This window comes from Schistocerca americana, chromosome 1 (assembly GCF_021461395.2).
Source record: "Schistocerca americana isolate TAMUIC-IGC-003095 chromosome 1, iqSchAmer2.1, whole genome shotgun sequence".
NCBI lineage: Eukaryota > Metazoa > Arthropoda > Insecta > Orthoptera > Acrididae > Schistocerca > Schistocerca americana.
The window spans coordinates 743,732,074-743,748,094 of record NC_060119.1 but is presented as its reverse complement, the minus strand read 5'-3'; the positions used below and the strand labels follow the sequence as shown (position 1 = coordinate 743,748,094).

The following is a 16,021-nucleotide window of genomic DNA, read 5'->3' as shown; positions in this document are numbered from 1 at the left end:
ACCTATCTCAAACGATTTAACTCAAACTATTCACTGAAAATATTTGATTTTTGCCTTACTTGTGGTTTTATATGTCATCTTCGTGGCGAAGTGCCCATCATCTCGCTAATGACCATTCTTATTGCGATGTACACATTTTAGTCAGACACTACGCAGAACTCAAAAAGTTTGCAACGAAAATTAGTGGTCGCTGTGATTTTGCGTTTGGTGAGTATTACACCATACGTTGCTGCGTATGAAATTTAGCTAACATACTGAATTTTTGTTTAGACTTGGGAGGAGGTCTCTATCTGCCTCCGATCTCGAGAAAATGGATCCTATGTAGCGCGCTCACTTCCGATCTCACGTCCGCGAGAATGAAATACTCGCAACATCTCTCATATCTCCTAAATCGCTCGAGACATCGAAACGAAAGTTTGGCGAATGATAGTACACAAGGAGGAGAGTGTTTTGCCAATTCTTAAACACACGGAACTTTCTCATCTATGGCAATATATCAGTACTTACACTTCCCTTATTATTTCTTTCACTCCAGTGACTGTAATTTTTAAAAGTTATCGACAGCTAGCGAAACAAGAGCTTCCTAGTATGAAAATAAACATGAAATTTCTTCTTTTATATTACTGCAAACCTACACTATGAGGTTTTTCTAAGTTATTGAGCTCTGTGCCAATTACTTGTTTAATGAGGCACTCCGTTTCGGAATTCTGTCACAATAGCTGCTGTGGAATGAGTTTGGCAAATTACACTGTGACAAAGGAAGTACAATTAAACCAGTCACCAAGAGAAATGTGGCCGTTACTCACAAACGGTGATGCTCCTTCGAATGAGAAAAGGTTAACAACTCACAGAAAAATAAATTGCCAATTCTGTTGGAATTTTGGTGGAATCCCCGTTTTGGTATTGAGAAAAGTAAACAGTTGATCTGTCGCACAACACAATGGTCAGTGTATTGTCAGCAGCAGAGGAAAATGCGCGTGACAGAAATGCTCTAGCTAGCCATGTACACCTTGTGAGTTGGAGTTTGAAAAACATTGTCATGAAGGTAGATCTGCCTTTGTCAGCAGTACATTTCAACAAATTAAATATATCTAATCATGACAGTCTTTTGGGATATTCCTACTTTCGTAATAATACCGACCATTTTCTTCATTTGTATAGCCTGTTGTATAATTAGTTTATTAATGCTGATAATGTGCATGCAACAATTGAAATGCTTTTCCTCATCACGGCGAACCAATTAAAACACTGTTATTTGTGACTGCTTTTCAATTGTTTCTAGCTTGCAGTGAAAATGTAATGTTCACATGCATGTAGTACAGTGTGTCATATTACATTATTACACCCATATCCACAGTGAGACTTCTATGCTTCAGATCTTGGATACTTTTTACCAGGAGCACAAAGAGGTCACACCTGTGGAGATTATTCCTTTCCAAATTTTTGTAACAGATCGTACAGATACGCCAGCATACTAGGCAGCTAGAAGATAACCTTGTTTTACTTTCCTGTCTTGCTTCTTAATCATATGATTTTATAATAATCCTTGCTTCCTTATTCACTACCCGTTGTCCCTTTTTGCGATCTGAAAACATCGCGGAGGCATACGATACAATTCCAGCGGCCAATGACTCACCAGTTACTGAAGTACGCATTTTTCTTGACAGAAGGAAATCAAAACTATACAGATATAAATAACAGAAAAGTATAATGTACTAACGAAGAAATATGGAGCGCTTAAATGACGAAAAACGAAACACTACCCAAAGGCAATAAAATTTAGTATACAGTAAGGCAAAATTTATCGTATGGGCTGCTCATATGCACCGTTCCGATTTGAACATATGGCCGGGCTACTTTTCCGCTCCCTGCCTCAAATTTCCCACGGTGCTAGCGAGGCACGCACGACGCGAGAAACTGTGCCACAACCACAACGCCGCGCGACCTGGCGCAGGCGCGTGTCGCGTCCCAGTCACGTCGCTTCGCAATTTGCGCTTTCCCATTTTAAACAGTGAAGTTACAAAAATGCGCGCTGCGCTGCGTTGCGCCGCACACGCTATACGCGTCTCAATTTGCGCCTAGCCTAAACACGGGTCACGTGGAGGTTAACCCCTCCCCACAACAATTCAGACAACTCTGTGCAAGCGTGAATCTGGCAGCTAGGGTGCGCGAGAAAAATTTTCTCCTTTGCATCTGGCTGCTTGCTGCTACTACCGATACAGCTAACAGCCAAACTTCAAGTAGCGGGACAAGGTACTGCTTAATACGCGAGTCAAATGCGCATGCGCAACAGACCGCTGGCAATTGGTCAAACGAACCTAATGTGAACAGTTGTGACGTCATGCTCATAGCAAGCAGTTTATTGTTACGAAGAATTACAGTCTGCGTCCTACGGCCTTTGACATATTTCTGCTATTTGCAGACGCTTGTGCGTGCACGGTTTTTTGTTGTTGTAAACTGCACATTTCCTTTGCCACTAAAGTTTTATTTTTTTCCCTCTCGTTTATATTTTATTGCTGCAGTATCATTCTCCAGTAGCAGGATACAATAACATTCTTTGCTAGAGAATCAATTCTGCAGTCAAAATTACAAAAATTTAACTGAAAGCTAAAACAATGAAAAATTCCCGGAATTACGAAAAATTCCCGGGTTTTTCCCGGTTTTCTCCCGGATGAAAAAATTCCCGGGTTTTTCCCGGATCGTATACACCCTGTAATATTTATGTCACTGAAAAAATTACAATGCAGTGAAACAATGAACGCTGAGTGTGGGGAGAAGTAAAAAAAGAAAAGGAAATCAATTTACAAGTGGATAAACGTACAGCCAAGTAAACTGAAAGTTTTTATGTTCTTAGATGAAAATATTCGTTTTGTCTCAGGTACCAGAACAAGAGCTTCACTTTGAGGAACAGTTTAAATCCATAGCACTCAATCTGATTTGCCGATGTATGCCACAAAACGGATATAACCAATGCATACTCTTATTTTTGTGTTCTGTGTAACACAGAAATGCATAGAAATTTATAATATGCAGGAACATTAAACACTAGAAGAAATTACATCTCAAATTAAGTACGCTAATCACATAAGTGCCAAACACAGGGTTTATAGAACGTTCTTCACAATAATTCTCTATTATTCCAATCTCGAACAGCGCACGGAATAAAAGAACACCTATATCCTTCTACGCGAGCTCTGATTTCTCTTCTTTTATTATGATCATTTCTCCCTATGCAGGTTGGCATTAAAATATTTTTGCATTCTGAAGAGAAAGTTGGCGATTGAAATTTCATGGGAAGATTCTACCACATTGAAAAACATCCTTGTTTTAATGATTTACAACCCAAATCCTTTATCATGTCAGTGACACTCTCTCCACTATTTCTTGATAATACAAAACATGCTGCTCTTCTTTGAACTTTCTCGACGTACTCCGTTAATCTTATATGATACGGATCTCTCACCACGTAGCAGTACTTCAAAAACAGGCAGTCTCTTTAGTAGATCAGTTGCATTGTCTAAGTGTTCTGCCAATAAAATACAGTCTTAGGTTCGCCTTCCCCATAAAATTTTCGATGTGTTCTTTCCAATTTAAGTTGTTCGCAATTGTAATTCCTAGGTTATTCATGGGCTGAAGATTTGGCCGATTTATTATGTAACCAAAGATTAACAGATTCCTTTTAGCACTCACGTGGATGATCCCACACTTTTCATTATTTAGGATCAATTGTCAATTTTTGCACCATACAGATCTTTTCTAAATCATTTTGCAGCTTGCTTTGATCTTCTGATGACTTTACTAGACAATAAACAAAAGCATCATCTGCCAACAACCTACTGTTTTTTCCATTATCAAGGCCCCCTTTTGTTTAGCAAAACACAATCCCTTTTTCAAAATCTGAATACAGCTTACGAAAAAAATAAACGTCGGCTTCGCCTCCACGCTTTGAGCAATGCTGGTTTTCACTGCTGTTTTTACGTCACTATATTTTCCTCTTATTTACAGCATGTTGATCTACCTAAAAATTCAAAGCTACATAGTAACACACACACACACACACACACACACACACACACACACACACACAGCTAGTAACTACCAGGGCCACTTTAATTGGGAATATCTGTTTCTTTTTGTATGAAACAATGCGAATTAAAAATTATGAATTTCACAATGAAAGTATAGGTATATTAAGGAATTTATATCTAACAAAACAGAATTTCAGTGGCTTAATATGCTGCAACTTCCGGATAGCCACATACCTGCAGGAGCTTTCTCTGGCATCTCTTGAATTGTTAATGTTTGGTGATCCTTGTAAACTGAAAGACCATACTCTGTTTCCAGTGGATTTCCATCTTCATCCTGCAAGCAAATTCTCCCTTATTTCTGCACAATTATTTCACTGACTTTCACACACAGAGCTTACCAACATACTATTGCTGACCTATACTTCCCAACACCTGTTTAATCTTTATGTCCATTTGCACATACAGCAAATGGAAGGTATCAAAGTCTCTCTCTCTCTCTCTCTCTCTCTCTCTCTCTCTCTCTCTCTCCCTCTCCCCCCCCCCCCCCCCCCCCAACCCAGCCCCATTCTTTCACAGCCAATCCCAGTTTGCTCCCAAAAGCTAGGATTAGTACTTTTTCTACCTTTAAATGTGTTTACAGGTTGTATACGGATTTTTGCTAGTTAAAAATACAAATTTTCCTGGGTGAAAACATGCACATTTTCCCGTGTGAAAACATTTTTTTCCGTGTTAAGTGACAGTATGCTTCTCTCAAAATTGTAAAGCTGAATAATCCTTTGAATAGCAAATATATACTGGCACAGAACTTCCCAGCACTTTTTGGATGAAAGAACGCGAAATAAAAACCCGGCAAAAAATAATGCGTTCAGGAAAGATCTTTAATGTGCAACAACATGTACACAGCATATTTTCGAAACTGCAAAAGTATAAATACAAATTCAACCAGAAACAGCACATTAGTTTCTGTGATGCGCTTTCGTCAGCCAAGCATAGTTCACATCATATTATCCCGCTATAGAATCACAGCAGTTGACAGCACATATTGAGAGCATAGGACGCTCGATGTAGTTAGCAAATAGCAACATCACTGTTAAATAGTGCAAACACACAAATAGGAAAAGTTTCTGGTTTATATTAATACACATACAGTATAGCACAAGAAAAGCTAACCTTTCACAGATAATATTTGTCATGTGTTACCCCTTTAAGTTATATCAAACACAAATGTGCCAGTAAAATTTTAAATGACAACGTAAGTGTCTGGTCTTCTGGGCCTGAAATTTTTCTGAGTATTATCAAAGAGTCACATGCTTTTTGATTTAAGAAATTCATCACACATTCTTACAGTTAACATAATTCATCTTGCATAAGATGAAATCTACTTTGAAATTGATGTTTCCCAAACTGCCATTAGCAATATCCTCCCACAACTTGTTGGAGATAAGTTCATCTGAGCAGGTGCTAGAAAGTGCCAGAAGGCATGTGTTACTGCACATGCGCAGCTATGACGACGTTGCAAGCCCATTCTTGGTGCTTGCTCTGCCCATACATCTTTCATCACATTTCTGTTTGGAATTTCACGTGCATTGGGGCATCATGTGACCATGTGCAACAGTATGGCTTTTTGTTTGGAGGGGTCACATGGAGTTATCGTACTTAGGGTTTTTACTTAAGTCAGAGAAGGAATTCAAAATTAAAAAGCAGTCCTTGGCACAACATTTGTTTCAAAACTAGAACCTACAACTCAAAGTACCATAATACTTTGCTATGTAGTTACTTTAACATAGATTTTCTTTTTTTTTATTTGCACTCTGCAATACAGTTATTTATCATCTCCAATCAAGTATACATCCGCACAGCAATGGGGGACTGCAGAAAGCTCGTAAGAAGGAACAGAAATTTCTTGTAAAAATAAAGAGAGACAGTTGTTTGTATTTACCAGAACTAAGAACAACAATAAGCTTCTAATGACTTTTCAAACTGCATAAAAATTAATAACGTTACTTGTGAAACCAAGAAACTTTATAAGTGGCAGTTTATACTCTATTCCAGGAGTAAATACAAAGCCTCATGGGGAGTTACAATGATAAAACACATTGTGTTGCCAGTCTATAATTTACTGAAGAATGGCATCCTGAAAATTTAAGACGCAAACCACACAAATTTAAGAAATAATGTCAGGCCTACAGGAGGAACTAGACTAGTATTAAAACATGTCATGCGATCAAAAAAGATTGTCTTTCATGGAAGGCACATATTTAAAATTCTGTTAAAGCTTTCCAGTGTGGTTTCTGGGATGCCTCTTTTCTTGGAGTACCATTACTGTATTATCTCATTTTCTGTTCTTTATTATGGCATTAAGCCATATGTGCCCAGAGATGGAAATGTTTACTTGAAACTCAGCAAACAGTTGCAACTAGCTAACAGTGTGGAATAAAATACTTCATTTCAAATAAATTTACCACCTATGCAGAAAAGATTAATCAAAGACAAATTTCCTTAGCAAACGGACAAAAATAAATTCAGTATTTTGCAAAGTGATTAATGCTTGTTTGTCAATAACGTGGAAATAAAATAAAATCAGAAAACTGAAACTAATAACATATTTCAATCTTCCGTAAATGTTGTTGTGGTCTTCAGTTCAGAGACTGGTTTGATGCAACTCTCCATGCTACTCTATTCTGTGCAAGCTTCTTCATCTCCCAAGTACCTACTGCAACCTAAATCCTTCTGAACCTGCTTAGTGTATTCCTCTCTGTCTCCCTCAACTGATTTTTACCCTCCACGCTACCCTTTAATACTAAATTGGTGACCCCTTGATGCCTCAGAACATGTCCTACCCGATCCCTTCTTCTAGTCAAATTGTGCCACAAATTCCTCTTCTCCCCAATTCTACTCCAGACCTCATTAGCTGTGCGATCTACCCATCTAATCTTCAGCATTCTTCTGTAGAGTCACATTTCAAAAGCTTCTATTCTCTTCTTGTCCAAGCTATTTATTGTCCATGTATCACTCCCATACATGGCTACAATCCAAACACTTTCAGAAAAAGACTTCCTGCCACTTAAATCTATACTCCATGTTAACAAATTTCTCTTCTTCAAAAATGTTTTCCTTGCCATTGACAGTCTACATTTTATATCCTCTCTACTTTGATCATCATCAGTTATTTTGCACCCCAAATAGCAAAAGTGATCTTCTACCTTAAGTGTCTCATTTCTTAACCAAATTCCCTCAGTATCACGTGATTTAATTCGAAAACATTTTGTTATCCTCATTTTGCTTTTGTTGATGTTCATCTTATGTCCTCCTTTCAAGACACTGTCTATTCTATTCAACTGTTTTTAAAGGTCCATTGCTGTGCATGACAGTATTAAAGAGTCATCGGAAAACCTGAAATTTTTTATTTCTTTTTCATGGATTTTAGTTCCTACTCCAATTTTTTCTTTTGTTACCTTTATTGCTTGCTCAATATAAAGACTGAATACTTTCTCTAAGTCTACAAATGCTAGAAACTTAAGTTTGCCTTTCCTTAACCTGTCTTCAAATATAAGTCTTAAGGTCAGTATTGCCTTACTTGTTCCAACATTTCTATGGGATTCAAACTGATCTTCCCAGAGGTCGGCTTCTACCAGTTTTTCCATTCATCTGTAAAGAAATCATGGTTAATATTTTGCAGCTGTGACTTATTAAACAGATAGCTCAGTAATTAGAACACCTGTCAACACCTGCTTGATTTGGGATTGGAATAATTATACTCTTCTTGAAGTCTGGGCCTATTTCACCTGTCTCATACATCTTGCTCACCAAATGGTACGAGTTTTGTCATGGCTAGCTCTCCCTAGACTATCAGTAGTTCTAAAGAAATGTTGTCTACTCCCAGGGCATTGTTTTGACTTAGGTCTTTCAGTGCTCTGTCAAACTCTTCCATTTCATCTTCATCTATGTCTTCTTCCATCTCCATAATACTGCCTGCAAGTACATTGCCCTTGTACAGACCCTCTATTTACTCCTTCCACCTTTCTGCCTTCCATTCTTTGCTTAGGACTGGTTTTCCATCTGAGCTCTTGACATTCATGCAGGTAGTTGTCTTTTTCTCCACAGGTCTCTAATTTTCCTGTAGTGATACATGCTCCTACATCCTTAAATCTGTCCTCTAACCACTCATGCTTAGCCATTTTGCACTTCCTATTAAAGTAATTTTTTAGATGTTTGTATTCCCTTTCACCTGCTTCTTTTATTGCATTTTTATATTTTATCTTTTCATCCATTAAACTCAGTATCTCTTGTGTTAACCAAGGATTTCTACTAGCTCTCACCTTTTTACCTACTTGATCCTCTGCTGCCTTCATTATTTCATCTCTCAATGCCACCCATTCTTCTTCTACTGTATTTCTTCCCACCATTCTTGTCAATTGTTCCCTAATGCGCTCTCTGAAACTCTCCACAACCTCTGGTTCTTTCAGTTTATCCAAGCCCCATCTCCTTGAATTCCTTCCTTTTTGCAGTTTCTTCAGTTTTAATCTACAGTTCATAACCAATAGATTGTGGTCAGTGTCCACATCTGCCCCTGAAAAGTCTTACAATTTAAAACCCGGTTCCTAAATCTCTGTCTTACCATTATATAATCTATATGAAATCTTCCAGTGTCTCCAGGACTCTTCCACGTATATAACCTCCTTTCATTATTCTTGAACTATGTGTTAGCTATGATTAAGTTACGCTCTGTGCAAAATTCTACCAGGGGGGCTTCCTCTTTCATTCCTTACCTCCATTCCATATTCACCAACTTTTTCTCTTCCTCCTTTTCCAACTATTGAATTCCAGTCCCCCACAACTATTAAATTTTCATCTCCCTTCACTATCTGAATAATTTCTTTATCTCCTCATACATTTCTTCAATCTCTGTCATCTGCAGAGCTAGAGGGCATATATACTTGTACTACTGTGGTAAGCTTGGGCTTTGTGTCTATCTCGGCTACAATAATGCGCTCATTATGCTGTTTGTAATAGCTGACCCGCACTCCTGCATTACTCTTATTTGATTGTGTATTCACCTGAGCAGAAATCATCTTGCTACTGCCACCGAACTTCACCAATTCTCACTATAACTTGAACCTATCAATTTCCCTCTTTAGATTTTCTAACCTACCTACCGGATTAAGAGATCTGATATACCACACTCCTATCCACGAAACGTCAGTTTTGTTTCTCCTGGTAACAGCGTCCTCCTGAGTAATCTCCGCCTGGAGATCTGAATGGGGGGACTGTTTTACCTCCAGAATATTTTACTCAAGAGGTAAAGCTGCATACTCTTGGGAAAAATTACGGCTGTAGTTTCCCTTGCTTTCAGCCGTTTGCAGTACCATCACAGCAAGGCTGTTTTGGTTAGTGTTACAAGGCAGTATCAGTCAACCATCCAGGCTGTTCCCCCTGCAATTACTGAAAAGGCTGCTGCCCCTCTTCAGGAACCACACGTTTGTCTGGCCTCTCAACAGATACCCCTCCGTTGTGGTTGCATCTACGGTATGGCTATCTGTATCGCTGAGGCACGCAAGCCTCCTCACCAATAGCAAGGTCCATGGCTCATGGGGGAGAATGTATCATGTGAATGTATTTTAATTCATGTGATAGCTCATCTGTTTTGTTTTTATCTGATGCGAGAGATGTCAACGAAGAGAGAACAGCAAAATCACAAAACATAAATGCAGGTCACGTGGAGACTTCTCTTCACTCAATTATGATCGCTCTGTGCATGTGCAAATGTGGAACCTTGGGCACACCAGAAATATTTTTCTGGGCAGCTCTGCTCATGCATACGAGCCCACTGGCATCTGCTCAAACAAACCAAATTTAAACAGCTGTATTACCATTCTAATCGAAAGCTGTATGTTATTACGAAGTATTGCACTATCTTTGTCCTAAAGCCTCTGACACATTTTGCTTTCGGCAGACGCTTGTGTGTGCACACACTGTCTTGTTGTTGCGAATGGAGCATTTTCTTTGCAAATTACGTTTTATACTTGTGTTTTTCTCTTGTTTATATTTTTATTGCTACAGTATTGTTTTGTAACAGTGGGCTACAGTAAAATTCTTTTGTAGAGTATCATTCTGACCAGTAAAAATTACAAAAATTTAACTCAAAACTAAAGCAATGAAAAATATTGGAATTCTAAAAAGTTCCTGGGATTTTCCCGGTTGTCCCGGGACGTATACTCCCTGGTTCACTAGCAGAATTAGGAATTTCATCCTGTAACTGGCCAGTCATACTGTCTCCTGTGATTTTAATGTTATCCAACATTAATAAAGAAAATCTACATGGTGAATAATGGCACCTAAAGTGCAGAAAAAAGTTAAAACTTTCTAGAGATATGGAAAGTACTGTACCCTCAAGAATGGAAATAACTTCTCATACTCATGTGTTTCTTTAACTACCAGTAATAAAAAGGACAAAAATTTAGCATAACATTCAGTAACAGGATAAGGTAAATGGCGGTCTGACTCTCGAGAGGGAATGAGGGATGAAATAAGAAGTCAAGTGGAACTGGAAGTGTAACAAAGTTACTGTCACACAACAATAGAAAATACTATTGTGTTCTTAGATGTGAACACAGTTTGAAAGAATCTGGGTACTCTTTCAATCATTTTGTGCCCCCCCCCCCTTTTTTTTGCCCCTTACATCATGTTCATCAATTGTATGCATGATGCAGGCTACGTCTCAATAAGCTGAAGTAATGGGGATAATATAAGAAAGAATGGGCAAACACTACAATGTTACATCAACGAGATTCAATTTTGGAAATGCTCTTACGAGTAATTACAAAGTATGATGAGACAGAATAACTATGACATGATTTAGCAGAACTACAGCAGTTTTAGTTGAATGTGGTCTTGCAAAGTACATGGGTAAATTAATTACCAGAGAGAATAGATACATATATAAATAAGCATAAACACATTACAATACAGTACTCCAGGCTATGATAACAATGAACTACAATTAATATTCCAAAAATAATTAAACTACAAAGTAACGGAAAATACAAAAAATCCGGTGAACTTCCAGATAGCCTTAAATAAAACAACAGTGCTCTATTTACACAGCTGTAAAGTTGAAACCCAATATTGCAGTCTCTCTATTTTATTTCTTGTGGAAAATTATTACGTATGTGACTTCACTTATTATTTTTCACATGGATGAAATCAGCTGTCACTTTTACAATACAGGATATGCCAGTAGAACATCTATATTATCAGTAAAATACAACACATGAAATAAATGGTTGTAGTGATGAACAGAACTATATCAAGTAAAAAATTATAGAAAGGAGACATTGTGTCACAAGAGATATCAGTAATCTTGTTTTAGTTGTAATTAAATAATGCAAATATTCCAAGTTTATTAAAAAGCATTAATGTTTTCTTCTTCTTCTTCTTCTTCTTCTTCTTCTTCTTCTTCATGCTTGTCTATCCTCTTCAGACCTCTTCATCTCTGCTAATCCCAGCAACTCTCATCAATTTAAGCCTATTTACTACAGGAAAGTCTCCGACTCCATCTACAGTTTTTGCCCCTAACACTTTCATCAAATTGATGATTCCTTGATGCCTTGGTGTGTGTCTTATTGATCAATCCTTTCTTTTAGGTTATGCCGTAACTTTGATTTTTCCTAAATTCATTTCAGTACCTCCTCATTAGCCATTCTTTCCACCCATATGATCTTCACTATTCTTTTGCACAACACATCAATAAAGCTTCTATTCTCTTTGTGTCTGAACTCCACATTCCAGTTTCGTATGAGGCTACACTCCATTCCAGTACCTCCAGAAAGGACCTCATATCACTTAAATTTATATTCAATGTAAACAAGTTTCTCTCTTTCAGAAACTTTTCTTGCTATTGCAAGTCTGCATTTTATTTTCACTCTACCTCGCCTATCATCAGTTATTTTGCTGCCCATCCACTATTCTTGGTATTGTGTTTTAGTTGGACACAACATTACTCGCAGTACGATACTCTTGTCTATCGTAGTATTCTAGAAGAGTCCTACAAACCACTTCTTTATTAAAATTTTCCATTTAAGTAAATTTACTTTCCCTTTTACGGCCCTTTCATGGCAAGTCATAGATGGCACTCACACCTACAGCTTCTGAATTAGTTATGAGAAAGCTGACATGTTACAGTGGTCTTTCTGAGACCCCACATGCTTCTGGCATCAATTTTTGTTCTTAGGCAACGTAAATGTTCCATCTAGCTTCTTTACCATGAGGAAGTTTGTTGAAATCTTTAGGATATTAGACATTACATATTTAATTTTTTGACTGATGTCCATTCAGTATCAGCATACACCAAGACAACTTGGGCTAATAACTATGCCATGAACACGATGTTTCTCTTCTGTATCACTCGTGACTATCTGTAAAGCAGAACATGTTGATGGAACACAGATGACTGGTCAGCCTTACTTGGCAACATTGCAGGGACAGGAGCAAAGTGGGGTAGAGCATAAACAGCCAATACGTGTGACGTGGAGCCATCTAATTTCGCAACAGTGAATATAGTTGGCATGCAAACTTTTACTACTATGGTAGGTACTGGTTTCATGTCTACCTTGACTTTGGCAATATGTTCACTATGTTGCATGTAAGAGCATACCCGCATTCCTACTCTCTTATTCATTACTAGACCCACTCCCACCCATTTCTCTTTTCCAATTCTCTAACCTACATACCAGATTAACACATTCCGGTCGCTGCCCACAGAAACTACGAGCGCGCATTTATTGCCGTAACAGTCGGCACACAGATTTTCCGAGCACCGCCTTCTTGATTTTTATTTCAGGTTGCTGTGCATTATATCTGTGTGGTGGCGTCTGGAGTTGAGTTTTTCGTTCTTGAAGTACTTCAGACGACCTCTAGATGGCTGCCTCCTCTGGGTGCTATCCGACTCTAAAAAGGCGCCAAAACAATTCCTGCACATTCGTTCTTCCAGTGTGCTTCTGTAGTTCTCTTTATTGCGAATGTTTGTTGTACAATGGGGGGACAGTTTGATTGAAAAGAAAATTTATAGGCTGCTCGAAGAATCTGGATTTGAAATTGACAATGATGGGTTTGAAACTGAAAATAGTTCTTCTGAAATAGATGGTAATTATAATGGTCAGTCATTGTGTTCAGGGATCACAATTATATTCTCCGCAGTTTCACTGACCCATTTCATTTATTTTGAAGGTAACGACGAGTGTTCCGAAAATGAAAATGAGCCATCAGATGTATTAGAACAGTGAAGCTCCCATTCAACAAGGCAGAGGCAGAACACAACAGCAGGAGTCCCAAAGTAACGTTGTTGACTACTAGGTAAATAACTATGTTCAACATCAATTATCACTCTTTGAATGCGTAGGTAATGTCTTGGCACCTCAGAACGCTGAAAGCACTGAATTTGACTGTTGGAGTGTCTTTATTGACGCAAATGTCATAAAAAACAAAGACAGAAACAAACTGCTATCCTGCAGCAACAATTTCCAAATTGTGAAGGCAAAATAACTTCCAGGTTGCTTTGAGCCAATTGGTCTGTTGTAACACTACATGAGATGTATCAGTTTTTTGCTATAATTATTCACACTTACCTTTTACACAAACAAAATGTTACATACTATTGGAGCAATGAGCTAATGCTAGATCCCTCTTTACCTGCAAAAATAATGAAAAGAGACAGATTTAGGTCAATTCACATTATGCTTCCTGTGAATAACAATGATAATTACGTACGAAGGGGTCAACCAAACCATGATCCTATACAAAAAATCCGACCTTTTTTGATAACTTTGAACTGAAAAGCAAGAACAGTTTTTATCCTGGCAAGGATCTCACAGCTGATGAAGGTTTATGTCCATTCAGCAAGAACAGTTTTTATCCTGGCAAGAATCTCACAGATGATGAAGGTTTATGTCCATTCAGAGAGAGCATTCGAATTAGAGTATATATCAAGAACACACCGAGCAGGTATGGTATAAAAGTTATCATTCTAAGTGATTCAGCAACAGGATATGTTTTGAACTGTGAAGTGTACACACAATACTGCAGATCCCGTGGTGCTACGTTTGTGCAACAGTTATCTACGTAAGGGTCATACACTGCACATGGACTAGTTTTATACTTCTGTAAAATTGTTTGAAAAATTGTTTGATGGCGGCATCTCTGCTGTTGGTACAGTAATAAGAAACAGAAGAGGCCAACCACAGGAATTCAAACAGAATGAGCTAAGAAGAGGTGAAATAGTATTCAAGAGAAAAAAATCCTGTGTTAGCACTTCACTTCACTGGAAAGACACTAGGGATGTGTGTGCCTTATCTACCAAACATGCAATGACAAGTAGTGTTACAAAGACAAAATCCAAGACTGGAATGGTAGAAAAACTGAAGCCTGATCTCATACCTGATTACAATAAAAATAAAACTGGTGTTGATCATTGAGATCAGCTACTAACCTACTATTATTTTCAACGATTAACAATGAAATGGTGGAAAAAGGTATTTTTTCATGTATTTATGATGTGCCTGGTCAATTCTTACAATCTGTACAAGAAACTTTGGCCTGTCTCTCACAAACGAACCAGCTTGTTTAATTTTATGGCGAACCCGGGAAAACAAATACTCGAAAAATCAGGTGAAGCTTTCAATGAAGATGAAATTGGATTGTGCTTACCTGACTGTTTCAAGCAATATCACACAACAAATTTTGCTCAAATGGAAAGAGTTGTATAAATTCAATGAAATAGTTTTGTACATTTATTTTATTATAAATTCTGATTTATTTCAATTAAAAACTTTTTTTCTACCTCTGAATCTTCTAGTTTTCAAAATATAATGATTCTGTAAATATGTTATAGCTTTCAAAAAACTTTAAACAAATGTTGAGATATAGGATGATAATACAAACATCAGTTAAAAGGTTTCGCTTTTCTTCATTATCTTTTGGTCAGGAGCTATGCAAAAAAGTGCAAAAGTGTGTGGCTTCTAAGGGATTGCAGCAGTCCCTGATGCCAGACATTCCACACACTGACTTGTAGAACATCACTTTTGTTGCTTCTGATGCCAAGACCCTCCTGTAACCTCCACACCTGGATATCCCAACAGGAGATTATTTCACCTCTGGAACATTTATTCAAGAGGAAGCCATCATCATTATGCCACACTATAGAGCTCCATGTTACTGAGAAATATAATGGCTGAAATTTCTATGTGCTTTCACTCATTCACAATATCAACACATGAAGGCGATGTTGGTTAATTTCACAAGGCCAGATCAGTCAATCATCCAGACTGTTGCCTCTGGAATCAATGAAAGGGCTGCGGCCCCGCTTTAGGAACTATGATAGTTTAGCCTCTCCACTTCTGATGTGGCTGCACCTACTGCAGGGCTATCTGTAGTGTTGTGGCATGCAAGCATCCATGGTTTAGAGGTGAAGGGAGGGAGGGGGGGAGGGGGCAAGGTGGTGATGGGAGCAGCTGAGGAGCAAATTATGCAAAAAGATCACAGCTGCACGATTAGTACAGGATATGCAATACATAGAGAGTAATAAACTGAAGTTTTGGGAAAATCGCACTTTTAGTTTCAGAAATTCATCAAAAGAATAGAAACAGTGACTTAATATTGCTTGTTTCAACCTTTTTTTGCTTGGACATTTGACTGACTGTCTCTGCTGCAAGAGGATAGTCTATTTTCATTCCCTTACATTTAACACGATTTGTGTTTAGTAATAAGCAATTGCAATTTGTTTCCAGTATGAAGGAGGTGGCAGACATTAACTCTAGACACACGCATGGCTTAGCAAAATTCTCAACAATTGAAATATTGGTTTACGGTACTCCACTTTCATCTTAGATGCCATCGTCACCATAGCTTGTTTCTGAAATATTGGGTTTGTGCATAAATTGGTAATATTTTCCGTATGTTTAATAAACACAACAGATACACATAACAGATACTTTTAGTCA

The 16,021-nt window shown here is 37.9% G+C and overlaps 1 protein-coding gene across 1 annotated transcript in view; it reads right to left on the bottom strand.

The window, feature by feature from the left end:
* LOC124610893 (zygotic DNA replication licensing factor mcm3) overlaps nucleotides 1-16,021 on the bottom strand; it is a 106,523-nt gene that overhangs the window by 59,233 nt on the left and 31,269 nt on the right. Inside the window, exon 5 of the mRNA XM_047140197.1 lies at nucleotides 4,263-4,362. Coding sequence (XP_046996153.1) covers nucleotides 4,263-4,362 — 100 coding nt within the window. The remainder of the gene's footprint in view (nucleotides 1-4,262; nucleotides 4,363-16,021) is intronic.